General features: G+C 42.6%; 4 protein-coding genes across 6 annotated transcripts in view; 3 read left to right on the forward strand and 1 right to left on the reverse strand.

Annotated features, from left to right (window-relative positions):
- The window catches only part of LOC108041867 (bone morphogenetic protein receptor type-1B), a 61,681-nt gene extending 51,519 nt beyond the window's left edge, over positions 1-10,162 (forward strand). For both annotated transcript variants that reach the window (XM_044459661.1, XM_017119923.2), the window contains 2 exons: positions 7,735-7,922; positions 7,986-10,162. In XM_044459661.1, the coding sequence (XP_044315596.1) occupies positions 7,735-7,922; positions 7,986-9,293 (1,496 nt within the window). In that variant the 3' untranslated portion in view covers positions 9,294-10,162. The remainder of the gene's footprint in view (positions 1-7,734; positions 7,923-7,985) is intronic.
- Positions 10,163-10,349: 187 nt separating this feature from the next.
- Positions 10,350-11,139, reverse strand: LOC108041869 (troponin C). Its single transcript, XM_017119926.1, has 3 exons — positions 11,044-11,139; positions 10,539-10,956; positions 10,350-10,475 (listed from the first exon to the last, which is right to left on the reverse strand). Exons 1-3 carry the CDS (start codon positions 11,044-11,046, stop codon positions 10,447-10,449), a joined length of 450 nt encoding a protein of 149 aa, XP_016975415.1. The 5' UTR covers positions 11,047-11,139; the 3' UTR covers positions 10,350-10,446.
- Positions 11,140-12,787: 1,648 nt separating this feature from the next.
- LOC108041865 (lipase member H-A) lies at positions 12,788-14,037 on the forward strand. Its single transcript, XM_017119920.2, is given in 4 exon segments — positions 12,788-12,963; positions 13,028-13,605; positions 13,662-13,830; positions 13,887-14,037. Coding segments are annotated over 4 exon segments (1,074 nt in total).
- Positions 14,038-14,680: 643 nt separating this feature from the next.
- On the forward strand, positions 14,681-17,066 carry LOC108041868 (TBC1 domain family member 19). Of its 2 annotated transcripts, none has more exons than XM_017119924.2 (7): positions 14,681-15,121; positions 15,431-15,617; positions 15,670-15,763; positions 15,826-16,078; positions 16,137-16,606; positions 16,663-16,744; positions 16,819-17,066. In XM_017119924.2, the coding sequence occupies exons 1-7, from the start codon at positions 14,852-14,854 to the stop codon at positions 16,990-16,992; spliced, it is 1,530 nt and encodes a 509-aa protein (XP_016975413.1). In that variant the 5' UTR covers positions 14,681-14,851; the 3' UTR covers positions 16,993-17,066. The 2 variants fall into 2 exon arrangements, with proteins under 2 accessions (XP_016975413.1, XP_016975414.1); XM_017119925.2 differs by lacking the exon at positions 14,681-15,121 and adding an exon at positions 15,255-15,369.
- Positions 17,067-18,889: the final 1,823 nt, after the last annotated feature.

Below are 18,889 nucleotides of genomic sequence, written 5' to 3' on the forward strand. Positions count from 1 at the left end.
AGAGTCCATAAGCCAAATTGTGTCAGACGTAAATCTGACCATTAGCTTCGACCATCTGCTGATTGGGATTGAGGTTTTTGGTGGGGTTTTGTTTAACTTTTCTGTTAGCGTTTCATTCACAATTTCCACGCGACTCTAAAAGACAAATATCGAATAGAAACACACCAAAAAATAAATATAAATAGGCAGCATAGGCATTAATTATAGCCGTTTATAAGGAAAAATCGTTTTAAAAGTTGTCATGCCCAAGAGTGGAGTGTGCAAACAGCAACAACAACCACAGAGGCTTGGCAACAACCGCCATAAACCCGTTTACCTTCGCCATCATTCTTTTTTATTAGGAAAACAAACGATTTTGTTTTGACTTCAACTTTGGGTTAAAGTCTTTTCGCTCCCTCGCCACAGCCTCTCCCTTTCAAGCCGATGATTAATTTATTTTTAGCTGTGTATCCCATTTTTGGGATTGTTCAGAACATTGGGATACAATTCCCACAAGGATTTGGAGAACATATTTTGTGGCTCATGTGGCTCACACCTTGGCATAAATTCCTATTTCCAAAGAAACTGATTTGAATGATAGTAATTTGATTTCTTGGAAAAATCCAAATCTCTAAGCTTGAATCACATTTCGTATGACAAATCCGCAAAAACAAGTTAGACCTAACTTTGTTGGCGGAGATTTGTTTATTGGTTACTTCAAAGATTTTATAAGACATTACAAGAAATTGAATGAAACAGTTTTTAGGAAATACTTGCTTTATAATTGAGCTAAATTTTTATTTTCATTTCTATCTGCATGTTTCAATCCCTCTTGAATTTTAATTGGACTTTAAATACAGCTTAAATCGTTACCTCCCTAACAATGAATGCCTAATTAAGCTCTTAAACTTTCTTCGTATATTCGTGATATTCAAGATTTTTGCGAATGATTGTATGTTAATATCTATACAAAACTGCTATGTGGGCATGGGGCATTGGCAATCTATAAGTCATTGTTCATTGGAGGGCGTATGCAAAACGAAATGGGAAGAAAACAATTAATTGCTATTGATTTACGGGGCGTATGCTTGATTTATTTAGCAATCGTTTGACCAAAAAGCAGGCGGGCAATCATTTTCTTTATTTTTTTTTCTTTGTGTACTCGAATATTTTATTTATTGCCCACATGCGCACCACACAATAGAAGACCCGAAGCCAATAGATAATGATGACTTCATTGCCAATGTTGCAACATCATCAGCAATAATCGCAGTAGCCATTGAAGGAAGCAAACCCGCAGGCGAAAATTTAAAATCCATGTGGGCTACTGTTGGTTATTGATTTCACGGTTGGTAAATAGCTGGCAATAATGCTGATGTTGTGGATATTAAAGTAATTACTAATGGTGGACCAGCCGGTTAAGGCAATCAGATAAATCCAAGATATTGCTGAGCTAATTCCGGTGCTTGACTAGCTTTGTAAATGTACCTCAGCTTTTGTTTTCTTAACTGTTTTCGCCGCTGTCGTTGTTATCTTCTCTCGAAACTAATTTATGCAGCGCTCTATGCTTTGCATTTCAAGCAGTTACCTCCGCTCGATCACATGTCCACCAAACAGGTATATATATAAATATATATGGTATATAGACAGTGTATATCCACTATATAGACCCGGATGTCTCGGTCTGTGTGCGTCTTTCTAATGCCAATTCAATTTGAGGCTAATGTAGATTGAGATACGATTTATGCAGATTATGCAAAGGGCGGTCCAAGCCGATCAATTCAGCTAGCCGTGGAGTGTAGGTGTCTTCTGAAGTTGGTGGGACTTCCCCTCTCCACTCCACAGAAGCATCCACAGCATCCGGCTGCCCACGCAGCAAACTCACAGAAAAAAAAAAATCAAAACTAGACAGACATTTTGTTTAGCATTTTGTTGTGCCAACTGTTCCATTTGCTCACTCCTCCCTTTTGGGAGCTCCCTCCAGAAGAGCCCACGCGGTGCTGTATTTTTTTTATTATCGCCTAGAAGTCGCGTCGCCTGGGCGTTTGTGATTTAATTAAAAATATGCGACACTTAATTAAAACGCATGCGACGAGAGACACTTGCAAATATTTAGAGAGACTGCAGTGCAGCGCGTTTTATTAAGAATTTTGACAGCCTTTTGATTAAGAGCCCAGCCGCCCGAGGCACTTGGCAGGTTCGCTCCAAACGCCCACGATCCCGCGATCTGGGCAATCTTAGCATGGGAAATAACTGGTTGGTCCGCTGATTTATCGGGGGGCAAAAAGCCGAGGCAGTCGGCCATTCATGCCGCTTACAGCTGGCTAACAGCAAAAACATGTTTGTATTGGCTGTGACACGTTTTGAAAGTCAATTAAACGCTTGTAAAATGCATTTATGCAAAGCGAACGCACTGCGCACAACAATGGCGACTCCATCGCCACCGATGCTGGGCTACAGTGACGCAACAGTGCGTTAACAGTGGGCGGATGCTAGCGACAGATCACTGTACCACACAGAACCAGTTCCCCCCAAGTGTTAATTACACAGAAACTTTTATCTGACTGGATATATGTACGTATCTGCTGGGGAATGTCGTCTAATCTAATGCCAATTCATTCACTACGACGAAAAGGAAAGTTCCGCGGGCCATTAACTCACACAAAAACAGTCTTAAATGCGCAAATGCCTTGATAAAATTTGGCAACCTCACAAACAATTGCCGCAACTAAATTTAAATTGCCCCCAAAAGAATTATAGCCAAGTAAACCGAAGCAAAGCAGACCGATCCGAACCGAGGCAAACAAACAAACATCAGATGGTTGGATAAAAAGAGCCATCGACGTCAGCAAGTCACAAGTAGTCTCAGGCGATTGGATGAATAAATCTGCCAGTATAAATAAATCCGCTTTTGGCAGGAGACCGCGGATCAGATAGGAAAATCAAATGCCAACCAGCCAATTCATTAGGACCGACAGAAATTATGGAAAATGCCGCCCACTTTTGTCGAAATTTATAATAAATACCGGGGAATACAACGTGCAGCAGCCTACGTTGAACAATAAAAATTTAACATTATTAAATAACTAAATCTATAGCACAAAAACAAGTCATGGAAATGAAAACAGACGCCCACAGTCCACAGGCCTCTAAACTCAACAACGATCAGAGGAAAACGTGCAGAAAAGCACAAATGCCACAAGTGGAAAATGGCATTCAAGAGGTGACTAGGAAATGCCCTTTTAAATGGGATTTGGTCTAAGAAAATTGCAGTAAAACCTTTTGTTTTTAACACCACCATCCTTACTTACTTGCTTTAAAAATATTTTCTATTTTTTTTATCCATAATATGTAAAACATATTAACTTTTCTTAGAAAGAGTATTTAGTTTTTTTTGATCCTCCAAATGCGGTTCGTGTCCTGACTAAGTATCTCTTCAGACGTCACACATATTTGTGGTTGTTGCTATTGCAGCTACTGCTGCTTTTGTTTAGATTGGAATTAGGGAGCTGATGATGCATGAGCCATTCCATTGATGAGCTCACTCCAGCACCGCCATCAGGTGTGTGTTTTGCACTGTGAGTACTACTAGTAGTATATGGATTTGTGTATCTTTCCCCGATCACATGACTGCGTGAAGAAGCGTAAGCACTATCTTTTTTCCTCGCACAGTCGAACATTTTTAGCCTAAACTCAATGAAAAATTCAGCAACAAAACCTGTATTTTTTAATTGCTTAGTAAGGTACTACTTTTATTTGCTTTTGGATTTATTAGATTTTTTTCAGATATTACAATAACGTCATAGAAGAATAGATAGAATTTATTTATTTATTGTCTGTACTAAAGATCTGTAAACTGATTCCATAAATAATACAGTTTTTTAATACAAAATTCAGTATATTTATCTCGCTAATTGAGACAAGTAAAAAACTGGCCCAGCTATAACAGAACGTGTTCTATCACTAATTGAATGCGATTACCTGATTAGCTTTATCTACAACTAACCCAATTCGATAACAGACTTAGTTTACTTACTTACTGACCTGCTTTGATAAATAAGCTCTTTTAAGATCAAAAAGTCAAACTGGTTAAAAGTATAATCAAACTTCATCACATTTAAGAGTAATTGCATTCGATTGTAACTCCTTTTCTGGCCAAAATGCCCAATTTGGAAAGCGAATCCCCAAAGAGATTAACATTGACCCGTAATTACTTTATTTGGATTGAAATTTTAATTAGACTCTCGACTTTGAACAGCTGCTTCAGAGCCATAAACAGTGGGCAGCAAAAGTAATCGCACGCCAAAGAGAACAATCTTTAGTATGGCTGTTGTTCAAAGGTCTGCCGATGGCTTTATAGTTTTGCAACGCACTGTCGGCCGCATGTGGGGAATATTTTATGGCATGATTCAGCTAACGATTTCCGCTGCCAACGCTCTCTCACATGGGTGCAGTTTTCCCACCACCCATGCGTCTATCATCATCATAGCCCCATAGCCCCATAGTCCCATAGTCACCATGATGATCCGATCTCCGAGAGCCGTGAGCTGTGGGCTGTGGGCGTGGGCCGCCTGCCGCCTCCTTGTCGAGATCGTGCCGCAAACATCGCATCAACTGGCTGGTCGGGCTAAAAATATATATATCTGCGCTGCATATTCGATGGGTTTGCTCCCACAAGGCTGGGCGGAAAAGCTTGAGCTGCCATCCCTTCCTCATTGGTTTAGCATTTTATTCGTGTCAAAAAACAAAAACTACTTAAAAGCGAAGCCCTCTTAAAATAAGATAACTATGGAATTCAACTTATACAAATATTAAAAGGTTTATCTTATAGACCATTCTTGAAACGCCTTTATATTTATATTCCCAAATAGTTGAGTTTAGCAGTTCATAATTAAAAGACTTTATATAATATATAGACCATTATTGATGATTGTTTTATTTTAAATTCTTACTCAAAATAGCTTATCTTATAAAGTAAAACAAAAAACATCTGCAATGGCATGTTTGGAATAATGTCAATTATGATTGGAATCAGTTTTTTTTTCTGCCGATCGTTTATGATTGGAAATATTATTTTACGATGCTGCATCTTTGTGCGTTCGAATGGCCGGCCTTATAGAGCCTGTTCCTGTGACTTCCCTTTCGTGTTTGAAGAGTTTCACATAAAAATGGTTGTTTATTGCAACCAGCTAACAAACACACACAAACAGAGAAGGGGCCAACCTAAAGATTGCTTTGTTCTGGGCCTGCCAGCCAGATTCAGTTTAGTTGCCTTCTTTTTTTCACTTTTCGGGTTTTGCTGAGTGGCAAGCGCGTGCACTTGGCGCCAACTTGGAGCCGCCACATTGCCTTGCCCCTCGAGCGGCAGAAACAGCTAACCGAAAGAGGCAACAATTTGATTTCGAAGCGCGACGTCTTCCTCCTACGGTCCCCTTTCCCCTTCCCCCTTTCCTCTTCCCCGGCGGATGCCACTTGGTTGTCCGCGGTTCGTTTCATAATTTGGTTGCCTTTTTTTTCGGTCTGGTCTGGTAAGAAATTCATAATTTGTCTGCACCGCAACAGGCTACCGTGCTACGTGGTCTTCGTTCTCGTTTTCTCAGTGATTTTTCCGCAAGAGAAGCAACAGGTATTTGCGGATAAAACTTGGCAGCAGCGGACTGCCAAACGAAACATAGGTTTCATTGAAAAGCCGAACAATTGGGTATATAACTGCACGTTTTGCATGCCAAACGGACAACAGATACAATTGGCGCGATAAAAACCGCCAGGGAAACGCGTGGCGACAGCGGCAGCACAGCAGCTGTCGCTGGCTATTAAATTGTAATTAAATTATTATCTCGCCGCGGCAATGGGCGTGGCCAAATGCAGGCAGCATCCGCCAATTTGTGGGTTTGTTTTCGCTTGGCTTTGACTTTTTTCTAAAGTATACAGTATATATCGTATATACTTGTATCTGCAACTGCAACTGCTGTGAATGGCATGCAGTTTCTATTGGGCATGTGTCACTTGTTTTTATTTTTTCCGCAGCCTTGACAACACGCGACCTGTTCAGATAGTGCTACCCGAAAAATACGCTTGGAATTCGCATCGTTAATCAAGCGAATTGTATCTTTTAGAGCATTTTTAGGCATTACCATTAATAGCTCTTAACTGCGATCTCGTTTCGTGTGAATGTTGTGGCTTTGATGGATAGCCGGGGTCTTGTAACGAGCTCGTTTGAGCGTAAATAAGCGAATGGAATCCGAGAGTTTTGTTTTCTCAGAATTGCGAGCCAATAAACAATAATGAGAATCGGAAAACAATCGCACCAAAAGCTAGTCAGCAAATGCACGGATATGTTTGTGCTCCAGCCAGCTAAACAGATCCATGACACACATCCGTTGTGGCTTTACGACTTATAAATGGTCGATAAAAATGTCTAAAAATATGCTAAATACCTCGCACAATCCTCCTGGGGGTGAACCAATCACATTTTACCAGCCACGAACCATAAAAAATATAGCGCATTCGGTTTAAGCATTATGGCGTTTTTATGAATGAACTGCAAGCGGGTGAATGCAATTAAATGCGAAAAAGTATTGAGCAGGTCGGGGCACTCCAGCGATCCATGGGAAAGCCACCCACTCGACCGTAACTCATTCATCTAACAACTATGTGTGGAGACACACTCCGAAGGGGAAAAACGCACTTAATGCTTTTCCCGATGGCTGTCGCAGGCGGCCAACTGGCCGTAAAACTAGCGCCCAATGGTCCCAATGGCCCCAACGCCCACTCCATAACGGTCGAGCTGAGCTGCTCAAGCATGTGGTAGTTGTAGTTTGGTCAAGTGGCAGTGGAAAAGGCAGCCAGCTTGCAAGTAGCACATACAGCAGCCACTTGCAACGAGCTTGTAATTAGTTGCAGATTTGCCAGCGACCTGAATCAATTGCCCGAGTTACCGTTACTAGCTACTTGCTACTTGCTACTTGCTACTTCATGCTCAAACGCATTTTCATGCTACAGTGCCCGCCGCTTGCGGTTGGTTTATAATCGCAAAGTCAGGATAACATAATCGTGTGATTGATTTAGAGGAGTACCTACCATTAAAGTCGGAAAACTGTAGTAGAGGGTTTTATTGTAAAATAAATAAATTTTTAAGTTTAAATTTTCTTGCTATTAAAGTTAGACAGTGATTTTAAATTAAAATATATTAAAGATATAGACTGAGCAGCAGTTAATTGCAGTAATTAATTACTTTTGTTTATTGTTTTATTTTTTAGTTTAAAATTAGACTACTACATATATATATAAAAAAAAGATAAATCAAATGACAGTTCAAAACTTGTGTCATGATTCTTTTTTTTCTAAATACCAACCTTAAGATAGTTATGTTCGTCTGATCAGCTAGTAGACACTAGCATTCGTAATCCCCAAGATGAACGAACCGCTAAAGTTTGCCATTGATTGGTTTTATGGCAAGGATTAGGCCAGCCCACTCATCAATTTTAAGTGCATTTCATCCCATAGCTTTTGCAAGTTAGTAGTGGTTGTAATCGGATAGCATGGAAGTGGTTTTTAAGCATACTGTTGGGGTCTTAAATATAAACAATCTGTGAAGGCCATTTTTAGCAAGCCAAGATCCGATTAATTTTGACTCTTCGTGGCTAACCAAATTTTTCAGCAAGGAAATAAAAAAGCTGTAAACTAAAATCTGGAGATGATAATGTTAATCCATGGAAGATACTTATTAAAGCAATTATTTTTTTTTCATTGCAGCACGCTCCCTGACCTGTTACTGCGATGGCAGCTGTCCGGACAATGCGATCAATGGAACCTGCGAGACGAGACCCGGTGGCAGCTGCTTCAGCGCCGTGCAACAGCTCTACGATGAGTCGACTGGGATGTACGAGGAGGAGCGCACATACGGATGCATGCCACCGGAAGACAACGGTGGCTTCCTTATGGTGAGTTTTTTGCCAAGATCTAATATAGAACTCGCAACCAATGAAAATATCCTTGTGTTACAGTGCAAAGTGGCCGCTGTACCTCACCTGCATGGCAAGAACATCGTCTGCTGCGACAAAGAGGACTTCTGCAACCGCGACCTGCATCCCGTCTACACACCCAAGTTGACCACACCAGCACCGGATTTGCCCGTGAGCAGTGAATCCGTTCACACGCTGGCCCTCTTCGCCTCCATCATCGTCTGCCTGTCCGTGTTCATGCTGATCCTGGCCAGCCTGTGCCTCACCTACAAGCGACGCGAGAAGCTGCGCAAGCAACCACGTCTGATCACCTCCATGTGCAACTCGCAACTGTCGCCCCTGTCACAATTGGTGGAACAAAGTTCCGGCTCCGGATCGGGGCTGCCACTCCTGGTGCAGAGAACGATTGCCAAGCAGATTCAGATGGTGCGACTGGTGGGCAAGGGACGATATGGCGAGGTCTGGCTGGCCAAGTGGCGCGATGAGCGGGTGGCCGTCAAGACCTTCTTCACAACCGAAGAGGCTTCCTGGTTCCGCGAGACGGAGATCTATCAGACTGTGCTGATGCGCCACGACAACATCCTCGGATTCATTGCCGCCGACATTAAGGGTAATGGCAGCTGGACACAGATGCTACTTATAACGGACTACCACGAGATGGGCAGCCTGCACGATTACCTGTCCATGTCGGTCATCAATCCCCAGAAGCTGCAGCTGCTGGCTTACTCTCTGGCTTCCGGATTGGCGCACCTGCACGACGAGATCTTTGGAACCCCTGGCAAACCGGCTATTGCACATCGCGACATCAAGAGCAAGAACATACTGGTTAAGCGCAATGGACAGTGCGCAATTGCTGATTTCGGACTGGCGGTCAAATACAACTCGGAACTGGATGTCATCCACATTGCCCAGAATCCGCGTGTCGGAACGCGCCGCTACATGGCTCCGGAGGTGTTAAACCAGCAGCTGGATCCCAAGCAGTTCGAGGAGTTCAAGCGTGCGGACATGTACTCTGTGGGTCTGGTTCTGTGGGAGATGGCCCGTCGCTGCTACACACCCATTTCGGGAACCAAGACGACCACATGCGAGGATTACGCCCTGCCCTACCATGATGTGGTGCCCTCCGATCCCACGTTCGAGGACATGCACGCTGTGGTGTGCGTGAAGGGCTTTAGGCCGCCGATACCGTCGCGCTGGCAGGAGGATGATGTACTGGCCACCGTCTCCAAGATCATGCTGGAGTGCTGGCACCCGAATCCCACCGTCCGGTTGACCGCCCTGCGCGTGAAGAAGACGCTCGGACGTCTGGAAACGGACTGTCTGATCGATGTGCCCATGAAAATTGTCTAGGCAGTTGTTTAGGTCCTAGGTTTAACCTAAGTTGCATTTAGTTTTCTGTTTTTCTGTTTTCGTTCAACCTTTTGTTGAAGGCCTTGTTCCAGCATTATTGCATGGAACCTTATAGTTAAGCTGTAATCGTAAGTTGCCTGTACTTGAGCGGAGCAAAGCAGAGGATCCTTTAGAGGTGCCTATTTTACGATTACTCTAATCGCCGCACTGATTGTAAGCTAGAGGTTAGGGTTAGCGCTACCACATAAGTTGACAGGAGCTAGTTGCTAAGGTCCCTTGCAAAATCTTTGGTTAGAAAAATGCTTTAACTATTTGAGAAATATAGGGAGTATGTATTTTGGATGAGACATATTCATGTTGATGTATGTACATAAGTATGAAAACAAATATCGAGCAGAATCGAAATTTAAATGTAACATACTTTAATTTTTGTGCCACCTTTTCTATGCTTTAACGTTACAAATTAAGTCCCCTATTTTGCAGACACCCGAGGCTTTAGCCTCAGCATACAACATATGTCTATGTGTTATGTTTGTATTTAGTGTTTAAGTAAAAACTTTGCAGACTTCGTGCAAGTAAATGCTGCCTTTTGTAAAATCCACGGAATTAGTTGCCTTAAGACAGAGTGTAAAGACAGGAGCCAACAGACAGAAGCCTGACTCCCCTCCTCCCCTTTAAGTAGCACATTTATTTATATGTATCCAGAGATATATAGGACTTGCAGTTGCGTATCTCGAGAAGTGCACTTGTGTCGGCTCTTTTGTTTTGTGTAAATAGCAAAGATGTTTATAGGCCGCTAACCATACAGATATATAGTATATATATTATATATTGTCGTTATAAGCGATTCTGTAAATACTATATATGTATCTTTATCTGTAACCATTTAACTTATCTCTTATCGTTCTTATCAAGTAACCTGGTTTAAGCTAGAGTTAGACAGACTAGCCAGTAAGAGCAGCAAGTAAACTATATAAACTAGATGGATATGTATCTTTCAGTTTTTTTTTCTGTTTCATTATTACTGCGCGCAGACCACAAGAACTAAAGTTTGTATTAAAGCGTTTAGTTAATTTATTTAAAAATAATAAAAAATTATTATAAACCCAAAAGCTTCTTTTTCTGTTGGTTTTGTCAGCACACACGATTCCCGCTACTCGCCCGCCATCATCTCCATGAATTCTGTGGTTGGGAATTTCGATTAGTCAACACAATTTTGTTTTGAAAATAACTGGGGTAACTAACCGTCAAAGTCCACGGTGCCGGAGCCATCGGTATCGATCTCAGCAATAATTCCGTCGAGATCGCTGGAGGAGAGCTTGTCGTCGAGGGCGGCGAGAATTTCCTTGAGCGTTGAGGTGGTGATGTAACCATTGCCCTCGCGATCGTACAGACGGAAGGCCTCCTTCAGCTCCTTCTGGATGGCCTCGGCATCCTCCTCCTCCAGGAAATGGGCGGCGATGTTGCAGAAGCCGTCGAAGTTCACCTTGCCGGTGTCCTCCGGATCGTTGTCGTCGATCAGAGCCTGCAGCTCGCTCTCCTCGAACATCTGACCCATGCTGTTCAGGATCGTCTTCAGACGCAGCGTCTCAATGAAGCCCGTCTTTTGTGTGTCGAACATTTGGAATGCCTTGCGCATGATGTCCATTTTCTCGTCGTCCTCCTGCGGTTAACCAAAAATTAGCTCCATCTCACATCATTAACGATTGCACAATCCCCCAAAAGCAAAAATAAGGCACCCGATAGATACCATTTTGTATCTGTTGGCCAAGCGACAATTTGCGGGCGAGCGAGTATTCCAATCTCCAATGCGTTCCAACTGCGTTGGCCTGCGGGCGCGCACTAAACCGATCGCCTGGCCAAGATCATTATTTATAAACAACAAATTTCGCTTAGTGGAAGCGTCACTCATACGCAGCGTTGTACACCACGTCGGCAGAGGCACAGCAGCAGCAGCAGCAGCATCGCATCCATGGGTTATTGTTGGTTTGGCTTTCGGCGAAGCACTTTATTAACAGCCATTGGAATGCGAACTGGCGGAGGTGGTGGTGGAGGTGGGGTGGAGCAGGAGGTGGCAGTGGAGGCGGATGCGGAGACTGATTCTGGCCAGACGCTGATCTAAATCAGATCAAAGTGTTACAGGTGCACTGCCTGTTGGATGGGTTATTGGCTGGGAATGGGGAGCGGTGCGGTGCGGTGTGATGTTGTGGCCGATGCCTTAAGGTCGGCGGCAAAACCAAGACGTCATCTCCATCATCTTTGGCATCGCTGGCAGCCTATAGCCGGAAAAACGAGCGCACTGCGCACGCTACAATTATGCAAAGAGCAGCAGAGATATAGGTACACCACATACAGATATAGGTACACCCTCGCATCATCCATATTTGTATCTGTTAATGTATCTGTGGCCTGGTCCGTCGGTCATTCAGTCAGTCACTAAAAATCGACTATAAACGTCTTCACAATCAGTCACAAAATCAGCGCGATTTTCTCACGGTAATTGTATTTTTAGTACTTTATAGCAATTTTTGTCCATATGATCATGAGTAGTGGGCCATATGCCTGCCTGCCGATGGCTGCTGGTCCACAGCCGATTCCACAGGCTCTTCGCGGCTACTGCTGGCTGCTGGCTACCCCATCATAGCCACTATTGCTGCGGTTAACCCCACTCCCATCCGATCCTCCCCCGTTCTCCTGTCCACTTGCCGCACAAAATGTTGATTTGGTTTTATATTTTTGCTTTAAAACAAACAAACAGGCATTCAGGCTGGCAAATGGACATCAAGCAAGATGGACAGGTCAGTGTGAGGGGGGATGGTCTCCTCTGGGTTCTGCTTGTTCTGTATGGGTGAGGTAACCTTCCGACGGCGGTATTTTTTGGCAAACGCAGCCAGGCAGTAGTGGCTTTGATGGTCATTTGAGTTTTATTATTTATGACAAAGCGTGAAACACTTTTGGAATGTCCCCGGGAGGTGGGAATGGGTTGGGTTGCTCGGGCAACTAGAGTACCCTCACACTCACACAACGACAGTTTGATTGTTTTTGCATAATTCTCATTAACCAAAATATGTGCGCTCCCTTGTATAAATAGCCAAAGTGTTGGCCACAGGCGTGGCATAAGTTCTAATTCTGATGCTGACAGTTTGGTGGCATGAAATTTAAGGCTAGATTTACGACGTAATTACCACTGCAAATTGTACCGACCAGGAGCGAAGTCAAAAATTCATTTTAAGTTTTGTTTATTTCAGAATTTCGGATTCACGCAGGGCTTTTTTTTCTTCTACAAAATATAACTAAAATATATTGCAGCTTTTATTTTTAAACAGCAGTTTAAAGTTGGAACGAACTTCGAGCTCGTATTTTTATTGAATTGCGAAACGAAAAGCGTTCTTTACACGGCTGAATGAAACGAAATTAATTAAAATAGTTCATGCCACCTAGAGAATTTAAAGCCAAATTGAAAGCCGGCAAAGGCTGAAGAAGATAGAAAAACGATGTATCGTTTGTGGTCTCTGCTGTTTTTAATAGTTTTATCAGTCTTTTCGAGTCAGGAACTCGGCAATGATCCTAGCATTTTAGCTAGTTTTGAAGATGATGACTCCATAAAGAGCTGCTTGGTTCTGCATGACGAAAATTGTCCCAATCCCAATATTAACTTTTGGCTTTTTACGTAAGATGATTGCCGGAGTGGTTTTCATTAGCCCAGCAATGAAAACATTCTCCGAACTTTTCAGCAAAGCAAATCCGAATGGAATGGAGCTCTCAGAGGATAATCTTTCCGAAGATCAATTTGTGTCCCTAAAACCGCTTAAAGTGCTCATCCATGGATTCGATGGGCACCGATATTATACTCCCAACAACCAGCTACGCCCTCAGCTTATTGAGCTAGACATCAATGTGATCTCCGTGGACTTTCCACGACTGGTCAGTGCACCCTGCTACTCAGAGGCGGTACATAATGGCAAATATGTGGGTCGTTGTACAGCCCAGTTTCTAAACAAACTCCTGGAAAAGAAATTGGTTGAGATTAAGGATCTGCATTTAATTGGCTTCGGCTTGGGGGCACATGTGGCAGGGTTCGTTGGCAACTTTATGCCCAATTACAAGCTGGAGCACATTACGGCTCTCGATCCGGCCAAAGCATATTACCTGGACAACGATACGGCTGAAAAACTGGATCCCAGTGATGCCAAATTCGTGGACGTCTTGCATACTGACGTAATGATGTTGGGCTTATTGGAACCATTGGGTCACGTGGACTTTTATTTAAACATGGGCGTATCGCAGCCCAATTGTGGACCTATTAACAAGAGTAAGTCGTCCCCAAATTTTATATTTCGTAATTATTTAGCATTTTGCCCTTTTTAGTGGAGACCCATTTCTGCTACCACAACCGATCGGCGGAGTACTACGCGGAGTCTATTACGACACCTTTAGGATTCGTTGGTTTCTACTGTCCCAGCTTTAAAAGCTACGTGACGGGGGTGTGTGTACCCAAGAACGATACAGAGTTGATGGGCTTCTATGCCCGACCGAAGTGAGTACACTAATTGATTTTCACAACAGTTTTTATTAGGTTCTATTCGATTCGAGGGCCAGGGGCAGGTACTTTTTGGACACAAATATGGTGCCGCCCTAAGCAAAGGGTAAAAACTTCAAGGATCTCAACCGTCAACTAAAAGGACGCTCATTTCTGAACGATGATATCTTAGAAAGGCTCTTTGACGCCAGGACGGAAATGTAAGGCACTCCGCCTTAGGTATTTTGTGAAGATTACTTCATAATTTATGCATAGGTATATGTTAAAAAAAAAAAAAATAATTACTAAGCATTTTAAACTGCTCTTAATTTTTTTTGTGAAATAAGTATAATGAAAAATTATTTAGTTTGTATATTTTTTAAATAATCTTTTAACTTTTGTTAAGTTTGACAACTTATTTAAAATATTTATTAATAAAGCGAAAATAAGGACTGATTTCCCAGGTAGAACGCAATCGCTTCTCTATTTCGCTGGATTTTGATGTGGAGCATTTCAAAAACTTATTTTAGGGCCTAATCTCATTTTCAGCTGAAATAATTTCGACATATAGCCGTGTGCAGGTGAGTTTGGCCCACCTTTGCAATCAACAGGAGGAGCACCACCGACATTCATGTCAACAACTCGTTGGGCCAGATGACAGATGCCAAGAAAAAGTTGCCGCCACTCACTATATACACTCAGAGTATATGGAAAGCAATTTCACGCGCCTTTGCCTTTGCCTTTTCATTTGAAACGAAACATAATGGAATTTTTTCGGTTGCGAGGGGCGGTGAATGTTTCGTTTGAAACTAACGCGAAACTTGCAGCCAAACAAGTGTTTGCATTCCGTCGCCAAGAAGCGACGACAGCCGAGGATGCGACTAGAATCGACTCCAAATCAAAGCAGGCGACGGAGTTTGATCGATAAAAGTCAAACGATTGTGTGGAGCGCCCAACTTGGGGCTAATCAGAACGGTGTAAATAGTAAGTTGGTAGTTAGTCGCGGAGTGCAACACAGAACGGTCGAAAAAGGATCGAGATGGAGGAGCTGCAGGATGCCAGCATCCATCACATGACCGCGAAGGTCATCGCGGCCATTAAGAACACAAAGAGCTACGAGCCCATTTACAAGGAGCTGCAGAAACTGGTCTGCAATCCCAGCGTGGACACCCACGATATGCGCAACACCCTCGAGGACGCCATCAAGAGTGCCGGCCTGGAAACGGAGATCAGGAACATAGTATACAACCTGGTGCGGAGTCGATTGGCCAGACCCGATGACAAGTCCCTCGCCAGCAAACAATCAGCGGTGGGTACAACTATTTAGCTAAAGGTTAGAAATGGGATTTTAAAAGTGATATCAAATTCCTTAGCTATTCCTAGCTATTTCTATCATTTCCATCTTTCTATCTTTTGTAAAATTTAGTTTGTCAATGGTTTTCGTTTATAGACCTTAATACTTAAAAAAATAAAATAATAAAAATGTTGCCGCAACCCGATGAATCCCGGAGTGGCACATATATAGAGCTTTCAGCGAGCTCATCTTTATTGACTTTAGTAGGTGGTCCTTGGGCGACGGAATTAATTCTCTTCTTTCGGTTATAAATATTTTCCATAGAAACCCACCGTTAGCGATCCACTTGGCTATCTGAAAAGGGCCGGGGTTCTTTGGGATCGAAGGGTTAGAAAGAGTTTGAATGCCATGTGCACAGAGCTGAAGGTTCCACTTCATGGACAACCGAGGATCAGTGCCGATCGCGAGGACTTCATGGCCAAGTGGAACGAACTGAGCAACTACAATATGGGTGGGTACTTCGTGGATTTTAATCTGACAATTTACCGACTTGCTTGCTCTAGATCTGGCCAACTATAGGCCAGTATACGCACCGAAGGATCTACTGGAGGTACTTCTCTCGCTGAAAGGACCCGCCAAAACCACCGAAAATACAGAGTAAGCAATAAACCCTATGCCATTAACAATTTAATATTAAATTTAAATATTTTCTTTGCCAGCCAAATCCCTCAGTGGGAGTTCTCCCACATTGCCCTGCCGGTGAAGAATTTGTTTGAGTTGCGCGCCCATTATGCAGATCTGCTGCGAAGTGATGGCTATCTGGGAGTGCCCGATCTCACGGTGCAATGCCAGAGGATTCTGGAGGGCAGGCATGCGCCCATGTGCCAGCAGTTCCTGAAGAAGGGCTGCACCCCGGCACCATACAGAGGAGCACTCTGGGCCTCCGTACTGGACAGCAAGCTGCATGACTATGTAATGAAACAATCCCTAATCAGGATAATCAATAACCCAAAGATACATCCACCCACAGGACATTGACTACTGGCAGAAGCTGCGCAATGCCGTGTGGACCACAGACCACATCGTGGACAAGCTGGTCTTCAAGGACATCCAGCTGACGGCCTCCAACGATGACCAGTACTTTGTGTTCGAGGACGTGCTCTACCAGGTGCTGCTCTGCTTCTCCCGGGACACGGACATCGGTGGCTGTGTGGAGTACGAGGCTTTTCCGGTGAAGGGCAAGACGTACGAGGGTCCGCCTTCGGGCGTGGTTCCCTTCCACGGCATCTGCATGTTCGCCGCTCCCTTCTGCTATCTGTACGACTCGCCGGTGAATCTGTACTACACGTTCCGAGCCTTCTACATCCGGTACTGCCATCGCCTGACCACGATCAATACGCATCCGCAGGGGATTGTCAGCCTGTGCCTGCTCTTCGAGAAGCTGCTCCAAACGTACGAGCCGCAGTTGTGGTCCCACTTCCGAGAGCTGCAGATCCAGCCGTAAGTAGGGATCGGAGGATCCACTGGACAGCTATTTACTAAATTTATCCCTACAGACTGAGGGTCGTCTTCAAATGGCTGATGCGCGCGTTTTCCGGTCATTTGCCTCCCGATCAACTACTGGTCCTCTGGGATTTGGTAAGTAAACAGATTGGAGAGGGGAAATCAGTTACCCTTCAACTTATTAAACATCCCCTACTTCTCCTCCCCAGATCCTTGGCTTCGACAGCTTGGAGATCCTGCCGCTGTTCGCCATCATCATCTTGAGCTTCAGAAAGGAGAGCATCATGCAGGTGGCCTCGCTGGACAGCATCGAAGCCATCCTGGCGGATCTGTCCTCCATTAAAGTGCTGCCCCTGGTGCAACTGGCACTTAGTCGGGACTGAATGTGTGCTTTTTACCTAGTTACAAAATTAAAGTATTAAGTGTTCGGAAAAATAAAATTGTCAATGCAGTATAATTTAATTAATTTATTATAAGAGCAAAATGGAAGGAAGTGGCCATAGTAACACTAAAGTAACACTTCATAATCATTTAAATGTTTTAGAATTAATTTAAAATTAATTATAATAGAAAACTATCCCGTTACGATTGGCCGTAATTCCAGGGGTAAACTTAGCTCTTTACTTTCACGACTAACCTGTCAATGTGAACGGATTTTGGTGGTCTATAAGGGCAATTAAGGAATTTAATGTTATTTTTACTGGTTCCTGTTCATGACTTACTTTTCGATTAGCCCTTTAATTTTCACACCTGAAAACCCTGTTGTACAACCCCAATAAAAACCAAATTTTATTATGAAATAAGTTTATTTTTATTTTAAAATATGTTTAAAGGGGATAAAGTATGTAATGTAACTAAGTCTAGCTTATTTGTAGTGTTGGAGGTATGTATTAACTTAAGTTCTAAGGTGATCTTATACAATTTACTTATGAATAAGATAAAAATAAAACTCTTCGTTGATGAGATGAAATGTAGAGCAGGACGACAGCTGAATCCTGGAGAACCTTGAGAGCGACGCTAAAATACGGCAGAATTATCCACGGAAACTTTATTGACAATGGTAACGCTGATATCCCATCCGCACTCCTGTATTAGTTTAATTTAAACCTATCTGTTCTTAAACAAATAATGTGAATAAAAGTTTTTTTTACATAAATATGCACAACTTTTACTGATAGAGGGGGAATAATTTATTGGAAACACGATTATCTTTTGCTTATGAAATCCTAGTGAACTTACAGTCCACATTCGAGCCACATACAGTCCACATACGATCCACACACATTTGTTGATTTATATTTTGTGGATCGTATGTGGATCTAATGTGGATTGTATACGAGATTTTGTAAACGCGATCCACAAAATCTCAGCAGTTCCTCTTACGGCAACAAGTCCTTTATCTGCAAGAAAAAAACGAAAAAAAAATAAGAAACTTACATCAATAAATTATTACTTTCCAAGTTTGTGAATGCCAATCGATTGGAAATTTTTTTAACGAATTTAACGAAAATTTGATGAAAAAAACCGATTATTGGAGCTGATTTTTTCGAATTTTTTGCCCATAAAAAATAAGTTTTTAAACGTTTTTTGATGCAAAACAAAACGCTCAACCAAATGAATGATTTTTTTGTGCAGATGATGACCTTAACTATCGAATCCAGGTGAATTTGAAAAAATTTATTTTCTGACCAATTTTTGCATTTTTTATAAGGGGTTACATCATTCATATTTGCCAAAAATCGACGGAATTGAAATTTTTTAGCTGTGAATGCCATTCGATTGGAAATTTTATAACGAATTCAACGAGGTATGGCATTCCACCGTGCGAACATTATTTCCCTTGGTTTTGATCAAAAAACCGAAATAAAAGTCGCTTTTTCCAGATCTCCGGATTTTGGCATTTTTTATAAGGGGTTACATCATTCATATTTGCCAAAAATCGACGGATTGGAAATTTTTTAGCTGTGAATGCCATTCGATTGGAAATTTTATAACGAATTCAACGAGGTATGGCATTCCACCGTGCGAACATTATTTCCCTTGGTTTTGATCAAAAAACCGAAATAAAAGTCGCTTCTTCCAGATCTCCGGATTTTGGCATTTTTTATAAGGGGTTACATCATTCATATTTGCCAAAAATCGACGGATTGGAAATTTTTTAGCTGTGAATGCCATTCGATTGGAAATTTTATAACGAATTCATCGAGGTATGGCATTCCACCGTGCGAACATTATTTCCCTTGGTTTTGATCAAAAAACCGAAATAAAAGTCGCTTTTTC

This window comes from Drosophila rhopaloa, unplaced genomic scaffold (genome assembly GCF_018152115.1).
Source record: "Drosophila rhopaloa isolate 14029-0021.01 unplaced genomic scaffold, ASM1815211v1 contig_2, whole genome shotgun sequence".
Classification (NCBI taxonomy): Eukaryota; Metazoa; Arthropoda; class Insecta; order Diptera; family Drosophilidae; genus Drosophila; species Drosophila rhopaloa.